The following is a 26,926-nucleotide window of genomic DNA, read 5'->3' as shown; positions in this document are numbered from 1 at the left end:
GGCCAGTGGTTGAATTCTTCCTCAGCCACCCAGCATGATTAGTTAAAATTAAAGTTGGCCTTTGAAGGACGCATATGATATGACTAAAAGGGCTAAGCAGGTTAATGGGTCATGGTTTTCTCAAGGCTTGCTGGGTCAGGCCAGGTACATACTTCCTACCTCGATCAGGGCTGCTTCAAGCACTTTGCTATGGTCTCTCTAACCAGACAGACTGCAGAGAAATATACATCTCTTGGTCTCATGCCTCATAAACCCCTGTGATGAGAGAAGCGGAGATGGTGACAGCCTGTTTCCACCATACTATCTGTCCACAAACTGTAGGTTGATGCTTCTCTCAGGCACCAGGACAGTCCGGGTCATCGGTCTGACGGGGGCAGAATCTGGCTCAGGTTGCACCTCAAAGTGGATCAAGATCTGGAAAGGGAGGAAGAAGGCTATCACTATGGAGGGGTCTACAGTGGTGGGCTTGATTGGTAATGGGCATTATTAGTGTTAGGATGGTCAGTGTTGGAATGGCACCTGTGGCTACTAGGGGATGTCTTAGTCAATGAGGGTAAGAGATTATGGTAGGGAAAAAGATAGTCTGAAAACCCTCACTCACCCTCTGGGCCTATGATGGGACTGACATAGTTCAGGGGATTAGGTCTCCCAGGTCTTATATATTTCCATATGCCTATCTAGAGGGCTTCCCAGGTGGCTCAGTGGTAAAGAATCCACTTGCCAAGTAGGAGATGTGGGTTTGATCCCCGGGTCAGGAAGATCCCCTGGAGAAGGAAATGGCAACCCACTCCAGGATTCTAGCCTGAGGAATCCCATGGACAGAGGAACTTGGTGGGGTACAGTCTATGGGGTTGCAAAAAGTCAGAGATGACTGAGTGACTGAACAAGAACAACAAATGACTATCAGAAGGAGAGGTCATGGCTTTAGAGCTCTCTGCTCTGGGGAAGGCAGAAGATCTAGATCACTCACCTGGGCCAAGGCCATGTGCAACTCAAGCTCTGCCAGGCGTCTTCCCATGCAGCTGCGCTTGCCAAAGCCAAAGGGCAGAGATGCGAATGGGTGGGGAGCTGGACCTTCCCCTAGCCAGCGAGCTGGACGAAAAGAGTTTGGTTCTGGGAACTGGGCAGGGTCCCTTGAAGTAGCATAGTGACACAGAGTGACCAGTGTCTGGTGAGGAAGGAAAATAAACTTGTCAATTTGGGCCCAGGAATGCCAGGAGGGAGGGAGAGAACAGGACCTATGGACTGGGAGGAAGGCAGGTTCTGGTTGACTGTGATTTGGAAGTTTTCTGGCGCAACTTTTCTCTACTGCCCCATTATATCCCAGAGAGGCACCCAGGCCAAGGAAAGGGTTTGAAGGGCTTATGGAGAGTATCTGAGAACAGGAACAGTTGCGAGGTAGGGATGGCTTAGCAGGAGGGGCCCGTAGGCTCTACTCACATTTTGGGGGATGATATATTCACCCACACAAATGTCTCTGTCTGGGACACGGGAATTTCCAGGTACCACGGGGTACAATCTGGATGGCAGAGCACAAAAGGGAGACAACAAGGTGAAGCAAAGGCTTCACCCTCCTCTCCTGCCATCCAAATTCCAAATCCATTCTTGGCCAGGGGTAGAGTACCATTTTCCTGTACCCCTTCTCCCAGCTCCCACCCCTGTATGCTTCCCCAGCCCTCCCCCAGCATTTTCTCTAGCTCTCCTCTCCTGCCCTCTCACCTTAGCACTTCCTTGACCACGGCCTTCAGCAGGGGCAGCTGGGATAGGGCAGTGGCCGAGGGTTGGGTACTGGAGCCAGGGCCCAAGGCAGCTGTGATCTCAGCATGGAGTGCTGTCTGGATTTCAGGGTGCCGGGAGAGTTCATATAGAGCCCAGGAGAGCGTGTTGGACACCTGTGGGGACAGGGGGAAGCATTAGATGTGTTGAGAGTGGGGACCCAGCATAGGGGGCAGGATATGAGGCAGTCTGGACCCCAGGAGGTGCTAAGCCAAGCTGGCATAGAGGACCATAGTGGGTTTCCAGCCGCAGGGAAATGGCCCCGAGATGGAGGAGGTTAAGCTGTGGAAGTGGGGCTCCCAACACAGAGGGAGAACCTCACCGTGTCCACCCCAGCGAGAAGCAGCTCCGTCACATTCCCCAGGATGGACGCGGCAGGCAGCTCTTTCCGGAGCAAGAAGTAGGTCAGGTGTGCCGCAGGTCCCGTGTCCTCCTCAGACTTCCCCAAATGGTTCCTCATGGCTACCTCAGCCTCTCGCTGCTCTACGTGCTGCTGGGCTGTGCGGACGGGGACAGGGTGTTCCTCACCACCTGGGAACAGCTTTATGTTCTCCCATCCCCACTTCATTTCTGTGCCTTGCTGTGCGTGTGCCTGCTAAGTCGCTTCAGTTATGTCCCTGACTCTTTGCGACCCCGTGGACTATATCCCACCAGCTCCTCTGTCCATAGGGATTCTCCAGGCAAGGATACTGGAGTGGGCTGCCATGCGCTCTTCCAGGGGATCTTCCCGACCCAGGAATCGAACCCTCTTCTCCTATGTCTCCTGCACTGGCAGGCGGATTCTTTACCACTAGCGCCACCTGGAAAGCCCAACCCACCTGGGAAGCCCAACCCGTCTGTGCATTACCGAATGCAAACATCTGGTCCCAGTCTCGGCAGAGGCGGTCCCAGGGTCCGGGCACGACGCGGTGCAGCCAGTTGGGCATCGCCATGGTCAACAGCGTGGACACGAACACCGAGCCGACCGCGCGGATGAAGGTCTCTGTGTCTGGGGGTACCTCCGCCTCCAGGCAGCCGAGGCGGGAGCCCAGCAGCACCGCAGCAATGCCTGGCCGGGAGGGGGCGCTGTCAGGGCACCTCGAGACCCTGCCCAGGTGCCTCTTACGAGTGTTCCAGTCCTGGGACTCACCTTCCAGTCCAAACTTGTAAAACTCTCCCGCCACGTCTCGAACCAGGGCGGGCGGCCCAGCGCCCAGTCCCCGCTGGCGCCGCAGTCGCCGCACAAGGTCACGGACCACGCCGTGTAGGGTCCCGGCATAGCGGGCGGCCGCTTGAGGCCGGAGGAGCAGCGGGGCCAGGAGGCTGCGAAGCCTCTGCCATTCTTCCCCTTCCCTGTGCGGGGGTGCGGAGAGGGCGCGCATCAGGGCAGACGGTAGTGTGGAGAGGCGACCCGACGGGGCTGGTGGCGTTGGAGATGGAGCGTGTCGGGCTGGGGTGGCCAGGAGAGGGATAGCGTCTTCTCCCTCGGGGGTACAGAAACCTGACCATGCCGGGACCCGCTTTCCATCCCCACTCCTCGTTACTCATTTCCTGTCCCGGAGAGGCCTGGGTTCCTGGGTAAGCTGAGTCACAGAATCTTCCTTTGCATCTAGATCCTGGTGCCTCAGCCCCTTCCGGAGTCCCCAAGATTCCGGCTTCAAAAGATAAACAGGTGAACAAGCACCAGAGCCGGGCTCCACCTGAGCTTGAGCGAAACGGACTAGGGTGGGAACCTCGACTTGCCAGAAGGTTGGGGAGAACGACTTCCACCTCCCCAGACTGTCTCCAGACCCGGCCGCAAGGGAGGAAGGCAGCTGGACGTCGGGGGCTTTGGGGCCAGAGGACTCACGCGGTAAGCAGTCCGCAAGCCCGCTGGCGGCGGCGACGGTGCTCCGTCCAGGGTGAGAAGCTGCAGCGTTCGGGCCGGGGTCCCTCCTGTCGTAGCAGCTGCTCGACCAGCGTAGGGGCCGCCAGGTACACGGTGCGCACCGTCCCAAAGCTGGCCAACCACACCGGCCCGAAGCGCGCAGCGCCCTGCACCTGGGAGAACGCGAGCGGCGGACTTGGAGATCCAGGCCCGGAGCTCCCGGCTTGGCCTGCGCCAACTCCAAAGGCGCTGTTTCGGGTTTGAAAGGGGGAGCTTCTGCTCCCAAGTGGTATATGGCTCTGATGCTGCAAATCCCTCTCCTTTCCCTCACTCCCCATCCTTAGGAAGTCTGGGGGTGATGGGCAAAACGGAGGAGCTGGGCGCAAAGCTGACTTTCAGAATCTCTCTTTGGCCACCTGGGCGGAGAAATCCCTAAAGGCTCCTCCGGTGGACTGTTCATCTTAGGACGAGCCCCCACTGAAGGTATAGGAGCGTACTAGCTTTAAGAGAGTCCCGCCTCCAGAGCACTTGTTCTGGATCTGCGAGCCTCGAGACGCCTGCATCGCAAGAAGGGGCGTTTTGAACGCACTCCTCCGCGGGGTATCCAGAGGACTCCGCGTCCCGGGAGCCACCGCCCCCAGTCCCAACTTCGTCTTTTCCGTAACGCATGGGCATCCCTTCCCACCGGCCCTCCTTGCTACGTTCTGCACTAGGGTTTGTGAAAGTCAGCCTCCCCAGCTTTCAGTCGTGGGAACGGCGCCCCGTTCTACCTGCAGCTCGTGTAGCCGTGACAGCCCCCCTTTGCAGAAAAGCTCCGCAAGGAAGCCGGGCGTGGAGGGGCCTGGGATGTCCGCCAAAACCCGGGGTGCTGAGTCGGAGCCTCTGGAGCCCAGTGAGGCGCCCAGCTCAGGACAGCGGACGCGATGGAACACTCTGGATGCGAATTTGAGGGTCTGGGTCATGGTCTGGCTCCGGAACCCACCAAAGCTGGCTCCTCCACAGCATCTTGCCCGGCCCCTATTTAACTCTTGGGCGCGGTAGTGGCGACGCCCCCTCTCCAAGCTCCTCAGCCAATCCCCTCTCCTGAGCGGTCAATGCTGGGGATTAGCACCCAGGAACAGTAGGCGGGGCCGGAGCGGCCAAGGCTGCTCCCTTGGGTCTCATGTTACCATGACCCTCTTGGGAGGGGAGGCTTGCCTCAGTTTCTCCTGGGCTGGTGCCCTAGTCCATCAGCCTAAAGATCTCTTCCTCAGAAAGTCCATTTGGTGAGGTTTAGTTGACCAAGATACAGACTCGGTCCCTGGTATTCCCACCACTTCCCCAGGGAGCTCGGCCCGCCCCCCGCCCCCCATCCCCTCAGGAATTCCCCGACCTCCAGCTCTTGCAGGAGTAAGAGCGGGAAGAGGCACAGCTGGGGCTCTCCTCAGATTCTTGCCTCGTTGGGCTGCACCTTTTCTGTACCTGAGCAGAATTTTTCTGCACTACCACATGGCTCCCCCTGCCCATATTCCTGCCCCCCCACCCCGCAACTGGACAGAGGGCAGGTGGGTTCATAGGTTAAAATGGTTTCAGGAGCCTTCATTTTTATTCCTTGAGGAGAGGGGGTTGGTCTTTTGGGTCAACAAGCCCTGTCCTACCAGCCATGGGAATATGCGACTTGAGGAGCAGAAACGAAGGAACTTATTGCAAACTAGAAGAGTTGAGAGATTTTTCTGGGCTCCTGGACAGAGCAAGGGTTAAGCTAGAGTTCTGACTCTCCAGCTGACTCAGTCTCCTGTGTGTGTGTGTGGGGGGGGGGGGGTTTCTAGTCAGCAGCCCCTTTCCACTCTTAGCCTCAGAATCCTCCCCAGCTCAGCTCTCTGCTCCTTACTCCCGCCTCCCACAAGCAGGTTCGGTGCTAGTCAGTCAGCTCTGAAATCAAAGCAAAGGTCAACATGAGAAGGGAGGGGGTCTCCACCACCACACTCTCCCAGGATCTCCAGAGACAGCAAGAACAAAGGGAACACGGGTTCCCCAGGTCAAGTCTTGGGCAGGGAGAGGATGGGAGTGATACACACTCTAGCCTTTCCTCAAAAACGTAGCATGTTATGTGCACACACATACATGTTACCCTCAGAACCGTAAAGCAAACGTGAGTGGGCAGGTGATTTGAGTCTAGCAGGCAGTGTAGATGGACAGTGGAGAAGGGCATTCCTCACTCCAGCTGAGGAGAGCTCCTAGGAAAAGGGAGTGCTAAGGAAGAGCAAGTTCCCACTCCTTTCCAAGGATCCCTTCTGGTCCAAGGTCTTTGGACCTTCCCAGTCAGCTGCTTTGGGTTTTTGCTGCCAGTGGAAGGGCAAGAAGGTAAGAGGCGTCTGGGGCAGTCCTGAACTCCAGGGTCCTGCCCTGGGCAGCTCTTCAACTTGGAGACTGCTGCCTGCTCTCTCTGTAGCAGGCTCGGCTGGGGAGGTCCAAAGGCCTGATCTCCGTTCCAGTCCCCCAAATACGGGGTTCCACTAAGGCAAAGGCAAAGTCAGTGACCAGGAGGGGTAGCAGTGGGAGTCACTGCCTGGAGGGTGGGATCCTGTATTCTTCGGAAGATGGCTGGGAAGTTCTTTCCTCCATTGCGTAGAACTTTCTTTCCCTCCTCGGTTGAGGTGCCCAGATGTCCCACAATGGGGTCTTCACTCTGGGAGAAGGAAGGGTCCAGTAAGTCCTTGCCCATCTTTCAGATTGCCCTGGTCCCTAGACATTCATCCCATCCTCTGGGCATTAAGCTGGATTCAAAGAAGACAGAACCACTCTGGCAAGGATCTTTCCGTAACTCTCCACAGTTTCTCTTAGGCTCCCTACTTACCAGCTCCTCCAGAGGCACACGCTCAAACAACGGGTGCCCTTCAAAGTGGGTGCACATCCACTCATGCAGCTCCAGCACGTCAGTTATGGTGTACACCAGCCCCTGCACAGGCAAAGTCAGTCTGGAGGGGCCGCTGCAAGCGGTCGAGCAGCAGGGTGATGGGGATGGTGGTGAGTCCCCAGTGAACCCCCACTGAATTCTCGGTTGGAACCCCTCACCCCGTCCTCCCTCCTGCTCTCGACTCACCCCAACTCTCAGCACGTAGGCATATTCTGCCAGCAGTGTGGGACTGATGATTCGCCACTTGTGCTTCGTCCGCTTGAAATGTGGGTCAGGGAAGAGGAAGAACATCTTTGTCAGCTGTGAGACAGATGAGCACCAACAGGGTGGTGAGAGCCTGGCCTCCGCACCCCACCTGCTTAGCAGCCTAAACCCCTGGGGCCCGGCCCCACCTGGCCCTTGTGGAAGAAGTTAGGAAGGTGCTTCATGGCATTGCTGCGGAGACAGGCGATGTTCTGGAAACCACCTCCAGGAGCAGCTCGCAGGGCCTGGATCCGGTCCTGTACATAGTCTGAGACTTTCACCCGGATCTCCAGACCCAGAATCAGCGTGTCTGGGAACAGCGGTGACAGTTCCACTGGACACAGAAACAGAATCAACCTCATCCTTACAGGATGTACAGAGGGGTCAACACGGGAAAGGAAGCCTCAATCAGCAATTACCCAAATCAGGAACGGGAAGTGTGGCCAGAGAGCTGCCTCTACGGATAGCTCTGTGCTGGAGAGGCCGAGGGACACCCCAAATTGTCACCAGAACCGGACGTTGGAAGGCCTGGCAATACATGTGTCTTTGCACATGCTTTAAAGTCTTCACAGTGTTTCCACACATTGTCTCACTTAATTCTCATGACATTATGTGGTAAACTGCAAAGATGATAAAACTGAGCGTGGGAAATGGCTGAAGCCACAGAGCTAAGAAGAGGCAGAACTGGAACTTGAAACCGTGGTTTCCCGCCATCAAGTACTATGCTCTTCCTCTCTCTCATGCTGCTATTTCCATGGAAGAGCTCTACATAGAGAAGGGGGTCTAGCATGCACGGCTGGGACAACACAGACGATATGACAGAAATCTGAAAATAGTATCTTGGAGAAGGAATGAGTTCTGGTGCGGAAGGGGGAAGGGAGAGGGGGGTGGAATCCCCGAGAAAGACAGTTCAGGATCATTGGCCACAGCGACTAATCTCTGACGCTTGTGCTGACCAGCTCACTGACCCGGCACCTGGCAGGTGAAACGGCTCATGTAGGGACCAGAGCCAGAAGTGGGGCCAAACCAAGACAACTCAGGTTCTAAGAGGCTTTGAGGCAGCCCCCTCCCTTCTCCTGGGCGAAGGCCACAGACCCAGAGTAGAGGAAAGGTGGAGGTTCTTCACAACGATGTCACAGCAAGCAGTGTCTGGTCCGAAGGGGAAAGGCCAACTATGGCCCCCAGCAAACCTGCTGAGGTGGCAGAAGCTAGGCACTGCCTCTCCTTGCCCCAGAGAGAGGGCCAGAGTGTTACCTAACAGGCCTCCATAGCCACAGCCTACGTCTGCAAACTCCACTTGAGCCTGAGCTTTCTTTTCTTTCTTATCCTTTGGGTCATCGTGGCTCTGATTTTGAGGCAGTGGAGCGAAGAACTCTGGGTATAGCTCAGACCAGTCCATGTCCTCTGGTTTCACAGGGCTATTGGAGAGAAGACGTGAGAAATGTGGTTACGCCATTGTGGAAGTGGTACTATGTGTGTGGGTGGATGGGTGAGGGTGGGAGATGCATGAGAGGAGGGTTTCTCAAAAATTCGGTAAGAGTGGGTCCTTTGGCCTCTAGGGAGCACAATGGAAACCACCCTTAACCCCCAGTATGAATCATCGGCCTATCATGGGGCCCATGACTGTGATCCGCCTATCTCCCTTTCCAGGGTTGATGTGACTGACTGTGCATCTCTCCTTTCTGGGGTTCAAGTTCCCCTTGTCCCAGAGACCAGCTGCCTAAGGCACTGGGACTTGTCTTTGCTGAAGTTCTCTTCGGGAAGAGGATGGAGTAAGGTGTGGGTGGGGTGGGGTGGAAGTTCCTCTTTTTTTTTAAACTGATTTTATTGGAGTATACTTGATTCGGGAAGAGTTGACTCATTGGAAAAGACTCTGATGCTGGGAGGGATTGGGGGAGGAGGAGAAGGGGACGGCAGAGGATGAGATGGCTGGATGGCATCACGGACTCGATGGACGTGAGTCTGAGTGAACTCCGGAAGTTGGTGATGGACAGGGAGGCCTGGCGTGCTGCGATTCATGGGGTCGCAAAGAGTCGGACACGACTGAGCGACTGAACTGAACTGAACTGAATACTTGATTTACAATATTGTGTTAGTTTATGCTATAGTGCAAAGTGACTTAGTTACACATATACATGTAACCACTCTTTTTAAGAATCTTTTCCCATATAGGTCATTACAGACGATTGAGTAGAGTTCCCTGTGCTATACAGGAGGTCCTTATTAGTTATCTACTTTGGTAGTGTGTACATGTGAATCCCAGGCTCCCAATTTATCCCTCCTCCAAGTTTGCCTTTTGTTAAATTTCACAGATGAAACTGAAAGATGGAAACGACATTCTTCCTCCATCACTCTAGTCTCAGTAACAATTTCTTTCTCTTCCCAGCCTAGCAATCCTACCCAGACGTCGGCCAGACCACGCCCCCTCCAACCCGCAAACTCCGCCCTCTACCGAATCTTACCCCCCCAACCCCCGCGCCACCACACACAAAAATGACGTCACCCAGCGATCCTCCCAAGAGTACCCTAAACCCTCCCAACCGTTCCAGCACGATCGCTTTTCCGGGCTAATCCGAGAATTCTGCCCTCCTCTGGCTCCCCTGCTCGCCCCGCCTCGCTCACTCACTAGCGCAGCGTATGATCCGCCATGGGGTTGGAGTGAGCCCGCTGCCGATAGTAGCGCTTCTGAGGCTGTGGGGCCTCGGCTCCGGCCGCGTCCCCAGTCTCGGTTCCCGCCATGATCTCCAGAGCGAGTTTCTCTACGGAACCCACGTGGAGAACTAGGCTCTGGACGCAAGAGAATGACGCAGCCAGGCACGTATGCTCAGAGCCCTCCCCTTAAAGCCCCAGGAGTGAATTCGGCTGGGCTGGGCAGGGAGGACCGCAGCGGGGCCGCAAGGGAGGGTGCCTCCGCGCCGCAGGTCTTTAACTGGGCTGGCAAGGCCAGACTCGCTCCCAGCCTCTATCGTTAGCCTTCTTCTGTTTGGTCTGGGTTACTATCCCTGTTGCAGGCCCCTGTGCACCGCGCAGGTGAGAGGGGTCCAGGGACCCCGCTTTCCTACGTTGAATTAATCCTCGTTCCTCTCCCCTCCTTCCGGTCTCCGAACAGTGCACTGGGTCAGACCCTCGTAGCCCGGTGTAAGTCCCGTCGGGTGTGCGCTGGGGACCGGAGCCAGGGAGGCAGCTCCTCATCCCACCTTCAGGAAGTCAGACTGGAGGAAGGAGGGCAAACTCGAGGAGGCGGGGCTCGGTGCCACGGGGCAGCCGTGGGGCTCGCTGTCTCCCAACCCCCACCCCGCTTCAGCTCAGGGATCCGAGCGCTGGCTGGCGTCAGGGCACTCTCTCGGCCAGATGGCAGATTCCCGCCCAGATCCTGAGTCAGAGCCCGATTCGGTGTTCCCACGTGAGGTCGGGCTCTTCGCCGACTGCTACTCGGAGAAGAGCAGGTTCTGCTTCTGTGGGCACGTGCTGAATATCACGGAGAACTTCGGGTCCCGCCTCGGGGTGGCAGCGCGCGTGTGGGATGCGGTGAGGAGTGGGCGGCCCTGGGCTAGGGTCCGCGGGGAGGTCAGACCCCGGACTCCCGCTCTCCCATATGGAGCCATCCCCGCTGCAATCTTATATTTTCTGTTTTTTCTCCTGTAGGCTCTAAGCCTTTGCAGCTATTTCGAGAGTCAAAATGTGGATTTCCGAGGCAAGAAAGTGATCGAATTGGGCGCGGGGACTGGTATCGTGGGAATCTTGGCAGCGCTGCAGGGTGCGTGAGCTTTGCGGTGGGAGGGAGTGAGGGGAACCGGGATGTAGAGAACTTGTCACTTCCTGGATTCTTGAGAGAGGGAGGGGAGTGGTTTGGGACCAACACACTGTTTTCTTTATAACAAACTTTTTTTTTTTTGCCCCTGCCTGCTGCTGTGTGCCAGACAGTGTTGATTCGCTGTTCTAGCACCTATGGTGATTGATTGGGGGGTGGGGGTGGGCAGGAAATAAAACTTGGGAGGAGTTTTTCTTACCTTTTTTCGATTTCCTGGACAATGCTGTCAGAAAAAAATCTTTGCTTTGGATATGGTCTTCTGTTAAAATGCCTATATGGAATTACTCTCTAGAGGGAGCAATCTGCAGGTGTTAAACCTCATGAGTACTTTATAACTTCACTGTGAATATATTTTTGATTCTTTAGGTTTTGATTGCTTGGGAGGAACAAGCTTATGAGTTTTTGAGGGTTAGGCTGTGTTTTGTGGGAAGTGGTGTAGGAATTAGGCACTGCTGACTTGGGAAATAAAAAGGTAAAAATTCTGCTTTATTTTTGTCAAGAATCAAAAACTACAAAGGAAAAAGTTCCTTGGTTTATAATCTGATGGGCAGGCAAAACCTGCACTGAAAACATTCCTTTAAAAACACTTAAGATGACATCTCCCTAGGAATGCAAATTAACATGTCCTCGTTCATAGGGACATAACACAAAACACATTCAGGAAAGTCTTCCCAGTAGCAGGCTTTCATTCTTTTATTCTGTTCATTCAACCAACATGTATTTGGAGTCCTATATGTGCCAAGAATCATGCTAGGTATTGGGATACAGCAATGAGTAAGACAGACTTCCTCTCCCCAGGGAGTTTATGGCCTGGGGTTGAAGATGGGGGAAATGTTACAGGGTGTTATGGAGGGCTATGTGTAGAGCCAGTGGACACGCTCTGGCCATGTCTCCCTTGACTCTGGGAATCCATCAAGAAGGAATGTCACCAGCAGCTTTCCATGAAGGATGAGTGGATAAGTGGGCAGCTATGCTAAAACGGCAGAAAAGATGTGTAATATCAAGGGAAACACCTTTCGCTTGCTTCCAGACTGACTTCTTTTGTCTTCTGTTCTGCTGCCCACTCAGAAATCTGGGTGTCATTCTCATCCATTGCCCTCTCCCCTCGCATCCTGGCAGTCATAGAGTCCTGTGAGTCACATGTCCTTAATACGTCCCCAGTTGTCTGTTCTCTTCCCCGTAGCTCTAATTAGCTCTGCCAACGTTCCTGTGGATTTTCACGAGTGTCTTCAAGCTTCTCTAGGGAGAAGTTTGGCATGCCCAAAGTAGATCTTGTGACCTTCTGCCACCAAACCTGTTTCTCCCTCAGGCTTCCCCATCATAATGAATCAAACTCCATCCAACCAATGGGGAATCTAGACCCACCTCTGACATGTCCCTTTTTCTCATCCTCATCTCCATTATCCAAGTCTGGCTGATTTAACTCCTAAAACTCTCTTGAAGCTCCTGTTTTTCCATCCGCACTGATGGCTCCCCAGTCCTTGGCACCGTCACGCTCTTGGATGGCTACAGTTAATCAAACTGGTCTTCCTGCTTCTGCTCCTTGCCCCCGCCTAGACCTCGGCTCGCTCCACCCAGCTGGCAGAGTGATCTTCCCAGCACACCTTCCCCATCTTTCAGTGGCTTCTTGCTGCTTTCAGGATGGAACTAGTCCCTTTGGCACGGCCTCGCTCTCGAGCCTCTTTCTGAGCCCCTCCCTCCCCTCCTGGACTCCTTGTGCTACCTAGTGCTCTCCTGTCAGTTCCTCAAGCCTATCTCGGCGTCCCCTTCCTTGGAGCCTTCACGTAGGCTGTGCTTGTACTCTATGTGTATACCCCTCGTGCCACTTGGTTAATGCATATGCCTTCTTCAGTGCTCAGCTCAAACATCACTTCCAAGGGAAGGCCTCCAGGGCACTCCCACCCCCAAGTTATCTTAGCTACTTCTAGTATTATAGACACAATTGTGCTGACTGGTTTCATTTTAAATTTGTTGTCATTATCCTCAGATGTGTCCTTAGATGATGTCCTGCTAGCCTCTTACCTCTCCCCCATCCAATTATTCTTCTGCTCTCCCAAATGTCTTATTCCTTACCATTTCACCCTTCATGCCTCCAAATGTCTCTCTCCCCAGCCTATGACTTTGTTCCCTAGCTCTTCTGATTGCTTTTTTTTTTCCTTATAGAAAATGTCCACAGGTTCCTCTCACAGCATCTACTCATCCAGCTGTGTCTGTCTGCACTGCCTTCTCTCCTGGTACCATGGTAGATGTGCTGTGCTCCTAGTTAAGGTCAAGCCCCTCATGCCTCATGAGACCCTAAACCTTCTCATCTATTTAAAGACATTGTTCAAGCAGATACCCGGCTCCCCTGCCTCTCCTGCATTGTTTTCCCTTCTCTCTGGATCATTCCATATGTGTGTTTGCGTGTATTATGCATATAAATATGCTATAATTTCTCCTATCTCAGATCCTACACATCCTTCCAGTTACCATTCCATTTCTCTGCTCAGCTTTGTGATGAAACTCAGAAGAGTTAATACTCACTGCCATTCCTCTCTTCCTATTGTTTCTTCAGTTCTGTTCCAGAACACCCCCTCACAACCCCCTCCCCCCGCCCCGGACAACTTGCCTTCTCCATTCCAGTTGCTCCAGTCAAGATTGTGAGCTTCACTTTTGACTGCATGTTGTTAAGTTCAGCACTCAGCGGATTTCCCTGATGGTCCAGTGGCTAAGACTCCAAGTTTCCAATGCTGGGGACCTCGGTTCCATCCCTGATCAGGGAACTAGATCCCACATGCCAAAACTTAAGAGTTTGCATGTCGCAACTAAAGAACCTGAATGCTGCAACAAAGGCTGAAGATCCTGCAACTAAGACCTGGTGCAGCCAAATAAATAAATATTAAAGAAAAAAAAAAAGTACAGCAGTCAGTATGAGCCCAACTTCCTGGACTTGGCAGTTGTCATTCCCTCCTTGAAACACTCCTTCTTTGGATTTCAAGATACCACGCTTCTGGGTTCTACCCACCTTGCTGGCACTTCTTCCATTCTCCTTTGTTGGCTGCTGTTCCTCTTCACAACCAAAAGTCTGAGTGCACCGGGGCTCAGGAGCAGCCCTTTGACCCCTCCCCTATTCTGTCTGTATTCACGACTCTAAATGCCCTTTCCATACTGATGACTCTGACTCTCTTACTTATATCTCCAGACTTATTTGTATAACCTACGGCCTACTTGATGCCTTCCTGTGGTTGTCTGATGAACATGTCAAACTTAATGTGTCCAGAAACGCATTCATGATTTTCCTGTCCAGCCTGCTCCTCCTGCAGCCCTCCTCACCTAAATAAATGACAATATGATCTTCTGGTTGTCAGGCCAAATATCTTGGAACCATCCTCAGCCTCTCTCTCTGTTAGTGCATATCTAATTTGTCAGAACCCCCCTTATTGACTCTACTTTCAAAATGTATTCAGGATCTGACAAACTGCTGCCCTGGTTCAAGCCATGATCACTTCTCCCCTGGGTAAGTGTAGCCGCCTCCTAACTGGTCTGTTCTGACTTTGCCCCTCCGTAGTAGTTCCTCATCGCAGTAGCCAGAGTGATCTCTTTAGAGCCATTCTTCAATTCTTAAAGCCATAAAGTTTATGACATTCTTCCATTACAAATTTTCCAATAGCTTCCCATATCACTCAGACTAAAAACCAAACTTCTTGGTTGCTTTTTAAGGCACTATCTAGAATCTGACCCCTACCGACTATTTCTCTCACTTATTTTGCTCCAGCTACAGGCATTCCTAATGGTCCTCAGACTTGTTAGGTGAACTCTTGCCTCAAGGTCTTTATTCTTGGTCCTTAGTTTACGGCTGGTTTTTGGGGGGGCGGGGGAGGGGTTTCTAAGCTCTGTCAGTCTTTCCTTCCTAATGTGTTTTACCTTGACCTCTTTTCTTTCTGTTAGCCCGTCATTTGGTACCTTTTAATCTGAGAGACCCATAGAGTTTGCCCCATCACTTCGTACAGGTCATTGCTCAAACATAATCTGCTCCCTAACTACCAGTTTGAAGCTTTCCCTAACTACCTTGTTTAAAACGACCTTCCCTGCCCTGTCCCTCAAGCAGTTCTTATCCTCCCTCCCTACTTCGGCATACCATCTGACTTACAATGTGTTTTGTTTCATTTTTTGTTGTTGTCTCTAGCCACTAGACTGTAAGTCCTAGGAGTGGAGGGATTCTTGCCTGATTGGTTCACTGCTGTATTCTCAGCACCTGGCGTATAGGCACATAATGACTATTAATGGAAGAATGAATTCTGAATATTTCCTGTTTCTGTAATAATCACCATGATTATGACTACAGGCTATTACTTGCATTACCTCATTTGTCTCCGCCTCTGTAACAAATCTCAAGGAAGGCCAAGGTCTTGTCTGGCTCACCCCTGTACCCTCAGAACTTGGTAGATGCTCAGTACATGTGCTTACTGCATGAAGGAAGGTTTCTGAAGTCCTAATCTAACCATCGTCACCCTCTGCTTCTGCCCTTAAGCCTGTTGCCCTCAGGATCAAGCCTGGATCTCCTTAGCATGTCATAATGATTTTTCTCTGTACTCTCATGCCTTAACACGTTTCCCTTCCACCTTCTTTGAGGTCTAGCCTTCCTTGCATATGCCGTGCTCTCTCATCACCAGCCTTTGTACTCTCTATTCTCTGCTTGAGAAGCTTCACCTGACTAACTCCTCCTTGCCCTTTAAGGCTTGCTGAGGTCATGTCTTCTGGGAAGCTTTCCAAATCCATGAAGGCTGGTTTGTGTCAGTAGGGGGTGGGTGCATAGCCCACCTCCAGCTTAGTCTTGCCCAGGCTTCTGCTGACATCTGATTGTTGTGTGTTGGGCAGAGAGGTTGAAGATTAGCTCAGCGAGAATGTTGATGTTGTAGAATGTAGAGTAATGAGATGGCAGTGGATGAAGCTGAGGTTAGGGCAGCTAAAATCCAAAGTGTGGACTTTGGGCAGTCAAAACATTATCCTCTAGGCCCTGAGGTCTCTGGACCTTCTGGGGAGGAGCTGAAACCCCTTGGTTGGTCCCTCTGACTTGCATTTCTCCTCCTTCCTCTCTCTCAGGGGGGGATGTTACCATCACTGACCTACCCCTGGTTCTAGAACAGATCCAGGGCAACGTCCAGGCCAATGTGCCCCCTGGAGGCCGGGCCCAGGTCCGTGCCTTGTCCTGGGGGGTTGACCAGCATGTCTTCCCTGGAGACTATGACCTGGTGCTGGGGGCTGATATCGTGTACCTGGAGCCCACCTTCCCACTGCTGCTGGGGACCCTCCGACATCTGTGCGGGCCCCATGGCACCATCTATCTGGCCTCCAAGATGAGAGAGGAGCACGGGACAGAGAGCTTCTTTCAGCATCTCCTGCCCCAGCATTTCCAACTGGAGCTGGCCCAGCGGGATGAGGATGAAAATGTCAACATCTATAGGGCCAGGCACAGGGGACCAAGACCTGCTTAACGTCACCCTTCTGCTTCTCTGAACCCCTCGTTTTCATGAAGGAACTGCCATATCTCCAGAGCCATAAACATAAGGACCAAAAAAAGATGGATCTCCCTTGCCTGTCTTTCCTCCTTCCCTCATTGTTTCCTGAGAGCCTCTTGGGAAGCTGCAGGGAGGTGCCACTTGTTAGGGATACTAGAGCCCTTGCTGTGTGGGCTAGAGTGCAAAGGAAATTCCCAGTTCTTGTTCTCAACAGAGGAAGATGAGAGGGCAGCTAGGATTTTAGGGGAAGGGGAGGTTAGGTGGGATGTAAACAGTGGCTGCAGAGAGACTGTCGTGATCCTGTCTGTCCTGCCATTGTCTTTTTATACAGAATGGATTATTTTTTCCAGATTCGATTGGAAGTTTTTTTAAAGGAAAAAAAGCATTAAAGATCTCTCCTGCATCTGGAGAACACGGGCTTTTGCTGGGGGGGGCACTGGGAAGCAAGAAACTTCAGACCACCCACTTCTTGCTTTTAGAGATAGTCTGGTGGAACTGTGGCTCTAACTGGGTCAAGTCTTCCTAGCCCTGAAGTTGGGGTTAGGCCGCAGAGCTGTCCTTTGGACTGTAGCTCCTTCAGTCTTTTTGGAGTTGGAGTCCTGATCACTAAGTTCCAGGTTCTCTTTGATTTTTTTTTTTTTTTTGTACCTTTCCAAGCCCTGTCAGTCCTTCCTTCCTAATGCGCTTTGCCCTCACCTCTTTCCTTCTCCCACTATGGGGCCTCTGGTCCTCTCTTGACTTACTCCTTGGGTCACACATCACCTCCTGTGGTCTCCTAGCCTCCATTCACTCCCATTCAAACTGTTTTGTAAACTCTTGTAATCTTCCACAATCAGATCCGATTAGCTTCTGCTGCTGCCAACAGAAGCAAGAATAAGCTCTTCTGCTTGGTACTCAGTGTATCCCATGTGATCCCCAAAAAGTGAAGTCGCTCAGTCGTGTCCCACTCTTTGGGATCTGATGGACTGTAGTCTACCAGGCTTCTCTGTCTATGGGATTTTCCAGGCAAGAGTACTGGAGTGGGTTGCCATTTCCTTCTCCATGTGATCCCAAATTACCCTTCTATTTCATTTCCTACTGGTTTCCTACATGTGTTCTAACCTCTGGCCAAATTACAAAAGTCTACTCTTCGTTTCCTAAACCCACACCAAAATTCTCTGACTTCTTCCTTCATTCTGATGATTCCCTGCCTGGGTTTTATTTCTACCTCTCAAAATCTTCATTGCTCTTAGCCTGTCTCTTGAAAAAAGCTTTATCTGAGGCTCCTGTTTGAATATGATTTTTCTCCTTTGAGAACCTTTAACTCTTTGTCTCCTGGGGTTTATTTACCTTGTCTTGTGTGATCTTTGTCTGCTCCCTATTTCCTCACCATCAGATCACCTTAGAGGGTAGGGCTATATGGTTCCAGGCACACATCAAATATTTCTGCTTGTTCAACAAATAATTTACTCGGTTTGTTGGAGGGACACCCTTCCTCCTCCCTAGGTGACCTTGGTCAAACTTCTAAACCCACTCTCCTACCTCACAAGTTTGTCAGTGAGCCATAAATGGATATAGAAATAAGCATTGGAAATAAACGTAAAGTCTTACCACGTGTCTTGTGTTGTTATTTTGTGACAACTCGGTTTCATGTTTTCCATTATTTTACCTCTGGGGAGTAATTCTCTTGTGAAATGTAGTCTCAGTAAACCAAGTAGGGGAGGCGAATGCGCCCCCTGGACAGCAGGTGGCGTTGTCCCCGCTCGGCGCGTTCTTGTGGAGAGTTTTGGCCCCGCTGCCACGCCGTAGGCCCGTGGCCTCATAGGTGCGCCGACCGGCTGCACTGTACGGCCACCGGGAAGATGTCGCTGCTGCGGTCATTGCGCCTCTGCCTGGTCGCGCGGACTGGGAGCTGCCCGCTGAGCGCTCTTGGCCCTGGTCCCTTCCTGCCTTCCTTGCAGGTCTCCCGTGCGCCCGGCACGCTCCCTTCCCCTCCCCTGGCTGCGTTCGGCTCCATCTCACCCTTCTCCCCACCTCGGTGGCCTCTTCGCGGTCCAGCGTCCCGGCCCTGCCTTTCCCCCGACCCCCTGGGCCCGTCTCTCCTGAAGTCGTTCCCCGGCCGACGTGCTCCCTCCCCCGGAGGGAGCTCCTCGCCGCTTCCTGCTTCTCATCCCTTCTTATTCCCTCCAGGCCGGGCTCCCTCTGCTTCAGTCGCCCCAGCAGTGGCATATATTTCACTCTGGGTCCTGGCTGTCCTCGGCTTCCAGCAAGGAGCTCCTCATGAAGCTGCGGCGGAAAACGGGTTACTCCTTTGTAAACTGCAAGAAAGCCCTGGAGGCTTGTGGCGGGGATCTCAAACAGGTGTGGGGGAAGGAAGTGGAGGGGAGCGGGGGTGAGGTACTGGGGCCCGACCCCAGTGCTTTCCAGAGGTCGCTCTGGGGACCGTAGAAATCACACCTGCTGTCCAGTGACCCATACACAGTCCTACACAGGATTCTGACTTTAATGCCATTCTCACCCTTTGACGCTTATCTGTTTTGAAGCAACTGACTCAGGGTCCCAGGGCTAACACACTGTTCCATGCAAGGCTGTTATAGTAGTCAGACCAGCGACCAACGCTCAGATCCTGGTACCCTCACACGAATCCCCGCGACCATGGATACCTTACTTAATCTTTAAGAGTTCTTTTTTTACGTAAAGAAAATACTGCTATCTCCCCCATAGGGTTGTTGTGAAGATTAAACTTAACCAAAATACCAGGCGTGGGACTTCCCTGGTGGTCCAGTGGCTAGGACTTCAAGCTGGCAGTGCAGGGGACCTGGTTCGATCCCTGTCCAGGAACTAGGTCCCACATGCTGCCACTAAAGATTTGCATGCTGCAGCTGAGGATCCTATATGCCATAATGAAGACGGAGATCCTTCATGCTGCAACTAAGATCCACAAGCCAAATAAATAATTTTTTAAAATTTACCAAACATCAGGCACAATGTCTACTGTTTGGCATTTGGTGGTATGCTGCCAATAAATGATAGATTACTTTAGTTTCTGTTGTAGGTTTGAGGAGAAGGAGAAAATTGGGTAACCTGGAGATATTTTAGAGCCCCATTCTTTTCTAAATTCTGTGCTTGTGTCATCTGCCCTTTATCTTTTTTATTTATAGGCAGAGAGCTGGCTCCATAAGCAGGCCCAGAAGGAGGGCTGGAGTAAAGCTGCTAGGCTCCATGGGAGGAAGACCAAAGAAGGTCTGATTGGGCTGCTGCAGGAAGGAGACACGACTGTGTTAGTAGAGGTGAGTGTCAGAGTTCTAGATATCTGAAGCAACTGTCTGCTTGAGTGTGAGCTTTGTGGTAGACCTTTGCATTCTTAAAGAAGAGGTGTTTGAGAACCATAAAAGCTAATTAGAATTAAGCCTGTGAGACCCCAGTTATTAGCTCTGGATTCATTTAAGTATAGACATGCACAGGTTGTTGGTGAGGGAAGGCCTATTAGGATAGCCCAGAGGGTCTCCAGCCTCCATGCTACAGACTGGTACTGGTCTGTGGCCTCTTAGGAACTAGGCCACAGAGCAGGAGGTGAGTGTCAGGTGAGGGAGCGAAGCTTCCTCTGTATTTACAGCCTCTCCTGATCGCTTGTATTACCAACTGAGCTCTGTCTTCTATCAGATTAATGGTGGCATTTGATTCTCATAGGAGCTTGAACCCTGCTCTGAACTGTGCATGTGAGGGGTCAAGGTTGCGTGCTCCTTATGAGAATCACAAAAGTGGTTTGGCATTGGAGGAGCCCAGAGAATGAGAGGATTATGGCTTGCGGGCACAGGCAGGTGTGAACTTGAAGTGAATCCTTTGGGGACGTTATGGAACCAATCTCTGAAGGTGCGGTCAGTGCTGACTCATTGGCACAGCAGGGATCACTTCATTAAGTTTCTGGCCTCACGCTAGTGGAGCAACTGTAGCTTTAAAATCCCACAGACATTTGTTTCTGTTTTGTTGGGTCTGCTGCCTGTTCTGTCAATATCTTGCTTTAAGACACTTTGGAGACTATTAGTAAACAGCTTATACAACAATATCAATTTATTCCCATAGGTGAACTGTGAGACAGATTTTGTTTCCAGAAATTTAAAATTTCAACAGTTGGTCCAGCAAGTAGCTCTGGGAACCCTGTTGCATTGTCAGAACTTAAAGGATCAACTCTCCACATACAGTAAAGTGAGTTTTGGGGTTGTCACCAACATGCTGGGTTTGTTCCTCCCCTCTTAGGGTCTTTGCTGTTCCATTTTTTCAGACGTTCTCATGTCTCACTTCCTTATTTCATGTCTCTGCTTATCTCTCAGGAGAGGAGTACCTTTCCTCCCATTGCTCTGTCCCCTTATTTTGCTTCATTTAAAATATTTTGTTATAGTGCTTATATATTAAATTTATATTTATTCATTTCTTGTTTGCCTTCCACAATAGATTATAAGTTTCATGAGGCAGGAAATTTATCTTTGCACTAGTGTGTCTCTGGTGCATGAGGGGTGGGCCCAGCACTTGGCTGGGGCTCATTACGTCTCTGTTAATGAATGAATGAATGCCTGTGGGACAAAAATCCATCAAATCAGGTGAAACTTTGTATTTAGGAATCTAGAATGTCCTAAGGAAAGGATTTCTAAATACTGTCCTAGAGAAAGGCACAATTGAGGAGACCGAGCATTTTCTTTTCTGTAGATGGATCAAGGAAGGAATTATTGACATATCCGTATGCCTTTGATCCATCCTATTGTCAAAGGAAAAACGAACCAACTACTCACAACAGTTTTTTTGTTTGTACCACCCTTTTCCTTCTATTTATCTTTCTCTTGAGATCTTGTGATAAATGTTAATTACTCCTGGTATTGTGTTGTTTAGTTGCTAAATCGTGTCCAACTCCTTGTGACCCCATGGACTGTAGCCCGCCAGGTTCCTCTGTCCATGGGATTTCCCAGGCTAGACTAGTGGAGTGGGTTGCCATTTCCTTCTCCACTGTAGATTCTTCTTTTGTATTGAATGTGATAGACTACAATTTATCATATAATCCATCAGTCATTTTAATGTTCAAATTATCCCTGGATTTGGCCAGTATAAGCTAAGCCTGTGCAAGCTGTCTCCATTGTCTCTTCGGTATAGCTTATTATTTTCCAAGTATTTCCTTACTTTTTGGCATAACAAAATATTCTGGGCTTATATCATACTTTCCTTGCCCCCATCCATGGAAGTGGCCGCTTCTACAAGGGCTCTTGACCCTTTTTGGTGGGGAATGGTTTTTAGAAACAAAGATCTGGGCATTGTGTGCATGTGTGCATGCTGACTCGCTTCAGTCGTGTCCGACCCTTTGCAACCCTATGGACCATAATCCACCAGGCTCCTCTGTCCGTGGTATTCTCCAGGCAAGAATATTAGAGTATGGAGAAAGTAACGTGAAAACTTACATTACCATATGTAAAATAGATAGCCAGCTGGAATTTGCTGTATGTCTCAGGAAACTCAAACAGGGGCTGTATCAACCTAGAGGGGTGGGATGGGGAGGGAGATGGGAGGGAGGTTCAAAAGGGAGGGGATATATGTATACCTATGGCTGATTCATGATGAGGTTTGACAGAAAACAACAAAATTCTATAAAGTAATTTATACTTCAATTAAAAAAAAAAAGAATACTGCAGTGGGTTGCCATACTCTCCTCCAGGGGAAGATCTGGGCATTGGGTATGCTTAATTCTATTGAGATGTCATTGCTGTTCTGCTCTTTCAGCAGAGCTAGAAGTGTGTGTGTGTTTCAGTTCTAATCCTGCACCACAGGCTCCTTCCTTGTCTTCCCTCATTCTGTAATCTATACCTTTCTTCTCTCATAGTGAATGCACTGGCTCCTAGCAACTTCAGTATGTTTGCTTATTTACTTGCTGTACAGTGCATACACGCTTTGTTTCAGAGTTACTGTCCCTGATCACTGCAAGTAATAAACCTACTAAGTAGTTCAAAATTTCTCTGAGGTTCTTTTTGTCCTTAGTTGAAGTTATGTCGTCATAGTTGAAGTTAAGTTGTCAAAGGACTCTATCAAAAATAACTTGGATTAGTTGTGTTCCTCCTTTTGAAGTTACCTTATTCCTTTGAATCTTTGTTTCTGTTTGGTCAGTGTTAGAATTTCTGTTAGAATCTTTGTTTCTGTTTGGTCTCTTTGTTTCTGTTTGGTCAGTGTTCATTTTCACTCCAAGTCCCCTTAATTTTATCTTTGAATATGTAAAACTAATGAAGTTCTGAAAGTTAAAACTATAATAACTCCCCCCAACACATACACAGGTGTTACTCCCTCCTCTCCCTTCTACCGCATTCCTATCTACTCTTGTAGATAACCAACTTCATTGGTTTCTGGTTATCCTTTTTGCAAAAATAAGCATATTCATCCTGGTGGCTCGGATGGTAAAGAATTTGCCTACAGTGCAGGAGACCCAGGTTGGATCCCTGTGTTGAAAAGATCTCCTGGAGAAGGGAATGGCTATCTACTCCAGTATTCTTGCTTGAAGGAGTCCCATGGACAGGGGAGCCTGGTGGGCTGAGTCCATGGAGTCACAAAGAGTTGGACACGACTGAGAGGCTAACACTTTCATACAAATATTTATTACACAAATGGTGATATAATATGTATGTATTCTTTTAGTTTGCTTTTTTCACTTCATATACCCTGGAAATACTCCTTAACAGCTCATGGAGGCATCTTTTCTTTTTTTCAGCTACATAGTATTCTACCTGTGACTGAACTATGGTTTATTCAGCCAGTCTCCACCTATGTTTAGACTTTTAAACTTTCCAGTATTTTACAATTAGAAATATTTGCTCAATGAATAAGTGTGCACATGTACTTCTGTATCATTGGAAGAGTATTATAGTAAATTTCTAGAAATAGGATTGCCGAATCAAAGGATAAAAGTATATGTAATAGTTTTGTTAGCTATCGTACAATTCCCCACCATTGGATTTGCACCATTTTCCCTCCCTACCAACAATCTACTAACCTTTTAGCTTTAGTATTTTATGATTGTATAAAAATATTATTCCTGATTTCTAGGAAGCTACATTCTGAGAAGTTAGGCTGGAGATTGGGATGGATTTAGGAGTGAAGTGTTGATAGAATAAAATATTTATAAAAGTGGAGCTTTTAGCAATTGTTAATGTCCTTGGCTTAATGAAAACATTGTACCCAATTGTCTTAAATAACTTTCTGAGGAATAACCTATAACCTATATTTTTGCTTAGTCTCTTGGTGATTTGAATTGTACAGACTGACTCATGTTCAATTGTACTGAAAATGACTCTTGTTCATTTTCTTTGCACACTTAGGGCTTCTTGAATTCCTCTGAGCTCTCTGAACTTCCAGCAGGACCCGAGAGAGAGGGTTCTCTCAAGGATCAGCTGGCTTTAGCAATTGGTGAGTATTTGTGAGGATATGGAAACTGGAAATTAAGAACTGAATCTCCTGGTATCTTTGATATTCCTCCAAATCTAGATCAAAAATTACAAGGTCAAGTTCCTGCAAGGGTCAGACAATATGAATGTGAGAAGTGGGTTGTGTGTTAGAGATTGGTGAGCAGTGGACACCTTGAAAAGCTCACATTCCACTGAAGGAAACCATTACCAAACCACCTGATAACTTTGAGGGAAATAGGATCCCAGTGTCATCAGAATTTTTAAATTCCTTTAAATGGATTTAGATTTGTATGAAAAGAAAAATCTTAGTTTTTAGCTGTTTGCAACTAATTAAAATTAGCAGGCATCACTGCTGACCAAACAAGGCATGTCTTTAGGCAGAGATGGCCTTTTGACCTCCGGTTGACTGCCTCTCTATCCACTGTGAAGGAAATAGTCCATCAGAGGTTGTTTCACCTTTACAAAGGAATCCAGGAATATTTCAGGGCATGGTGTTTAGGAAATTGTCCTCTCTTAAAAAAAAAAAAAAAAATCTGATCCTGAGATTGTGAAGGTACATTTTTTTCAGAACCACTGGCTATAGGAACCGCATCTGGATCATCGTGGTGGGAACAGCATGGGTTTTGCCTCCCTCCTGTATGACTTTGATAGAAGGAGGGAAGCAGGGCTGGGGTGGAGCTTGCGGGAAGTTACTGCTCATCTGATGTTTCCAGTCAAGGCATCAGTTCTGTTTTTATCATGTCATCTTGAGGTATGTATGGTGTTTCAGTGAGTCATGGTTGAGAAACCAGCCAGCCAGCCAGCTATGTATGAAACTTCTTAAGAAATTCTGGAAGAATTGAGTGTTTCAGCCTTGTCAGTTTCTGGGAATTGACTGTTGGGTAGGTGCTTAGAGCTGTTTTAAGATCCCTTTTGGTTTATGACTTCTATGACTTTTAGATGTAACAATGGCTAATTCAGGGTTATTTACCCAGACCCCATTATTTTCCTGCCCCTTCCTACCTTTTAACTTATTTGGGCTTCCAGTAGGCGGGGATAGCATCCTGAGAGAACAGTGTTGGGGGAGGGGTGGGACTAGAATCTGGTTTTGGTTCTTGCAAGTAACTCCAAAGATGTTATCTTTTTATTTTTGATGAAGGAAAGTTGAAACCACCAGATGACATGGGGTTTCAGATTTTCCAGGGCTTTTAGTTTGGGATTTTCCCCCCAATATAATGGATGATCAGGAGTCTGTGTCAGTCACAGTGGTTTGGGGGAGGGGTGGTGATTTGATGGGGAAAAGCCCTGAATTGAGTCAGATCTGAGTTTGAATTCCAGCTGTGCCATACATTAGCTCTGTAGCTTTGGAGAGGTTCCTTAAGCTCTCTAAGCCTAAGTTTAATGTAGTGATGTTAGCCAGATGGGAGTACTCATATTAGAGGGCCAGATACTGTAATAAGTTCTTTACACCTCTTATTTATTTCTTCCAGTAACCCTGCCTTGAGGTTAAGTGGCATGATCTCCATTTTGCAGATGAGAAAACAAAAGACTTGATGAATTAGTAAATGGGGTTATATTATTAAGTTACTTGCCTAAGGTTGTGTGGCCGGTGAGAGGCAGAATCTGTGGCCAGGGTCTGTGTGACACCAGAGTCTGTGTTTCTGAATACCAGCATGGCACCTGGTTGGTGCTCCATAAAGTACGTTCCATTTCTCCCACCTTCTCCCCCAAAACCCCTTTTCCTCTTTGTCCTGAAAATGGAATCTTTCCATCTTACGGCACATCCACGGCATAAATGCAGAGGACTGTCTCCCAGGCTTGGCCACTGCTGTGCGTATTTTGGTACTACCATGGGCACTGTATTCTGGAAGCATGGTTTTTCTTTGTTTGTTTTTGCTCTCTCACAGGGAAACTGGGAGAAAACATGATTCTGAAACGGGCTGCATGGGTGAAGGTGCCAGCTGGGTTCTATGTTGGCTCTTACGTCCATGGGGCAATGCACAGCCCCTCGCTCAACAACCTGGTGCTGGGGAAGTATGGGGCCCTGGTCATCTGCGAGACGTCAGAGCTGAAGGCAAACCTCGAAGACCTTGGCCGCCGCCTCGGGCAGCACGTGGTGGGCATGGCTCCCCTCTCTGTTGGCTCCCTGGACGACGAGCCCGGGGGAGAGGGGGAAACCAAGATGCTGTCCCAGCCATACTTGCTGGACCCTTCCATCACACTGGGACAGTACGTGCAGCCCCATGGGGTGTCCGTCGTAGACTTTGTGCGGTTTGAGTGTGGAGAAGGCGAAGACGCAGCAGATGCCGAATAGGTTCCAGAGATTTTGGGCCCAGGAGGACGTGTTTATTCTTAACCCGGGACATTTACAAAAAGAAGTTTACTTCCTAAGCCTTTTCAAACCCAGAATTTGTTTTTCATTTGAGTTTATAATGAAATTATATACTTTGTGGGTAAAGCTATTAAATAAAATTGTTAGGTAATAAAGAAAGTAGAACTTTTCCTTGTTTGCGTCATGCTGGGTCTAGCTTTTTTTGTGCCTGACTTGTGACACGTTTTAGAAACCAGCAGGTGAGCCTCATGGAAGTGGCTGACAGTGTCTGGGAGAACTGTGCTGCTTCTCCCTTCCACGCATTTATTATGGTGTCCCCAGGATGTCTGACTCTTCCCCTCCTACTCCTGTGACAGAGACCTCTCTTGTTCAGTTTTACTTTGTGATGCTTTGGACTGCGCTTCTATCCTGGAACTTCCCCAGTTACATTACTTTTGCCACATGGAATCTTCTGCAGTGGTTGACTCAGAGTTGTCTGGAAAATGTGGTTCATTTGTTGATGTCTGTAGCATGCTTTGAAGGCTCTCTGTGGTGGTATACACACTGGTTCTGGCCTCATTCCTGAAATTAATAACACATGGCCTTGTTTCTCTTCTGGATAGTAGGGTGTAGCTGGGTGGGGCCTGAGGTTTCCTGGACAGCTGTGAGGCAGATTCTGGGATTCTTGTGCCAGAAACAGGGATCCCAGCTATCCAGAGAGCTCCCTCAGCAGTGCCTCTTTTAAAAAAAATTTTAATAGTTTTATTTGTTGACGGCTGTGCTGGGTCTTTGTTGCTTTGTGGGCTTTTACTCCAGTTGTGGTGCTCGGGCTTCTCATTGCAGCGGCTTCTCTTGTTGCGGAGCACGGACTCTATAAGTTTGCAGGCTTCAGTAGTTGGGGCTCATGGGCTCAGTAGCTGGGGCTTCTGCGCTCTAGAGTGCAGACTCAATAGTTGTGTCTCAAAGGCTTAGTTGCTCCATGGCACGTGGAATCTTCCCAGAGCAGGGATCGAACTCATGTCTCCTGCATCAGCAGGTGGGTTCTTTACCACTGAGCCACTCTAGGGAAGCCCAGCAGTGCCTCTTGACTTGCCCAGTCCTGAGACATTTCTCTCATAGAACACAATAGTTACCCTAATGGGCAGACCCAAAAT

At 49.8% G+C, this 26,926-nt stretch overlaps 4 protein-coding genes across 5 annotated transcripts; 2 read left to right on the top strand and 2 right to left on the bottom strand.

Annotated features, from left to right (window-relative positions):
- Window positions 1-300: 300 nt before the first annotated feature.
- Window positions 301-4,584, bottom strand: LOC128048747 (25-hydroxyvitamin D-1 alpha hydroxylase, mitochondrial). The gene is made up of 9 exons (XM_052641171.1): window positions 4,393-4,584; window positions 3,605-3,795; window positions 2,906-3,108; window positions 2,624-2,824; window positions 2,099-2,274; window positions 1,720-1,892; window positions 1,441-1,519; window positions 971-1,168; window positions 301-414 (listed from the first exon to the last, which is right to left on the bottom strand). The coding sequence occupies exons 1-9, from the start codon at window positions 4,582-4,584 to the stop codon at window positions 301-303; spliced, it is 1,527 nt and encodes a 508-aa protein (XP_052497131.1).
- A 616-nt stretch (window positions 4,585-5,200) lies between these two features.
- METTL1 (methyltransferase 1, tRNA methylguanosine) lies at window positions 5,201-9,973 on the bottom strand. Of its 2 annotated transcripts, none has more exons than XM_052640152.1 (6): window positions 9,388-9,973; window positions 8,016-8,179; window positions 6,911-7,071; window positions 6,705-6,818; window positions 6,459-6,560; window positions 5,201-6,290 (listed from the first exon to the last, which is right to left on the bottom strand). In XM_052640152.1, exons 1-6 carry the CDS (start codon window positions 9,498-9,500, stop codon window positions 6,135-6,137), a joined length of 810 nt encoding a protein of 269 aa, XP_052496112.1. In that variant the 5' UTR covers window positions 9,501-9,973; the 3' UTR covers window positions 5,201-6,134. The 2 variants fall into 2 exon arrangements, with proteins under 2 accessions (XP_052496112.1, XP_052496111.1); XM_052640151.1 differs by having other exon boundaries at window positions 6,911-7,095; window positions 9,388-9,972.
- A 139-nt stretch (window positions 9,974-10,112) lies between these two features.
- On the top strand, window positions 10,113-16,046 carry EEF1AKMT3 (EEF1A lysine methyltransferase 3). The gene is made up of 3 exons (XM_052640153.1): window positions 10,113-10,289; window positions 10,407-10,518; window positions 15,655-16,046. The coding sequence occupies exons 1-3, from the start codon at window positions 10,113-10,115 to the stop codon at window positions 16,044-16,046; spliced, it is 681 nt and encodes a 226-aa protein (XP_052496113.1).
- A 1,849-nt stretch (window positions 16,047-17,895) lies between these two features.
- Window positions 17,896-25,964, top strand: TSFM (Ts translation elongation factor, mitochondrial). The gene is made up of 6 exons (XM_052640149.1): window positions 17,896-18,010; window positions 18,240-18,410; window positions 19,211-19,339; window positions 20,133-20,255; window positions 23,396-23,483; window positions 25,369-25,964. Exons 1-6 carry the CDS (start codon window positions 17,912-17,914, stop codon window positions 25,773-25,775), a joined length of 1,017 nt encoding a protein of 338 aa, XP_052496109.1. The 5' UTR covers window positions 17,896-17,911; the 3' UTR covers window positions 25,776-25,964.
- The last annotated feature ends 962 nt before the right edge of the window (window positions 25,965-26,926 follow it).

Source organism: Budorcas taxicolor, chromosome 5 (assembly GCF_023091745.1).
Source record: "Budorcas taxicolor isolate Tak-1 chromosome 5, Takin1.1, whole genome shotgun sequence".
NCBI classification, from domain to species: domain Eukaryota; kingdom Metazoa; phylum Chordata; class Mammalia; order Artiodactyla; family Bovidae; genus Budorcas; species Budorcas taxicolor.
Note: the sequence above shows the minus strand (reverse complement) of the source record. Positions and strands in the feature narration are given on the sequence as shown.

What these genes read in the sequence shown, in the direction of transcription:
- EEF1AKMT3 (XM_052640153.1), top strand. Translation starts at nt 10,113, where the DNA reads ATGGCAGATTCCCGCCCAGATCCTGAGTCAGAGCCCGATTCGGTGTTC. An exon ending in CAGCGCGCGTGTGGGATGCG is followed by an intron (nt 10,290 to 10,406) that starts GTGAGGAGTGGG and finishes TTTCTCCTGTAG; the next exon opens with GCTCTAAGCCTTTGCAGCTA. An exon ending in AATCTTGGCAGCGCTGCAGG is followed by an intron (nt 10,519 to 15,654) that starts GTGCGTGAGCTT and finishes CCTCTCTCTCAG; the next exon opens with GGGGGGATGTTACCATCACT.
- LOC128048747 (XM_052641171.1), bottom strand. Translation starts at nt 4,584, where the DNA reads ATGACCCAGACCCTCAAATTCGCATCCAGAGTGTTCCATCGCGTCCGC. An exon ending in GCTTGCGGACTGCTTACCGC is followed by an intron (nt 3,109 to 3,604) that starts GTGAGTCCTCTG and finishes ACCCCCGCACAG; the next exon opens with GGAAGGGGAAGAATGGCAGA. An exon ending in TGCACATGGCCTTGGCCCAG is followed by an intron (nt 415 to 970) that starts GTGAGTGATCTA and finishes CTCCCTTTCCAG; the next exon opens with ATCTTGATCCACTTTGAGGT.
- METTL1 (XM_052640151.1), bottom strand. Translation starts at nt 9,500, where the DNA reads ATGGCGGGAACCGAGACTGGGGACGCGGCCGGAGCCGAGGCCCCACAG. An exon ending in GCGGATCATACGCTGCGCTA is followed by an intron (nt 8,180 to 9,387) that starts GTGAGTGAGCGA and finishes TCTCTCCAATAG; the next exon opens with CCCTGTGAAACCAGAGGACA. An exon ending in TGGCTATGGAGGCCTGTTAG is followed by an intron (nt 7,096 to 8,015) that starts GTAACACTCTGG and finishes TTCTGTGTCCAG; the next exon opens with TGGAACTGTCACCGCTGTTC.
- TSFM (XM_052640149.1), top strand. Translation starts at nt 17,912, where the DNA reads ATGTCGCTGCTGCGGTCATTGCGCCTCTGCCTGGTCGCGCGGACTGGG. An exon ending in GTGGCGGGGATCTCAAACAG is followed by an intron (nt 18,411 to 19,210) that starts GTGTGGGGGAAG and finishes TTTTATTTATAG; the next exon opens with GCAGAGAGCTGGCTCCATAA. An exon ending in ACACGACTGTGTTAGTAGAG is followed by an intron (nt 19,340 to 20,132) that starts GTGAGTGTCAGA and finishes TTATTCCCATAG; the next exon opens with GTGAACTGTGAGACAGATTT.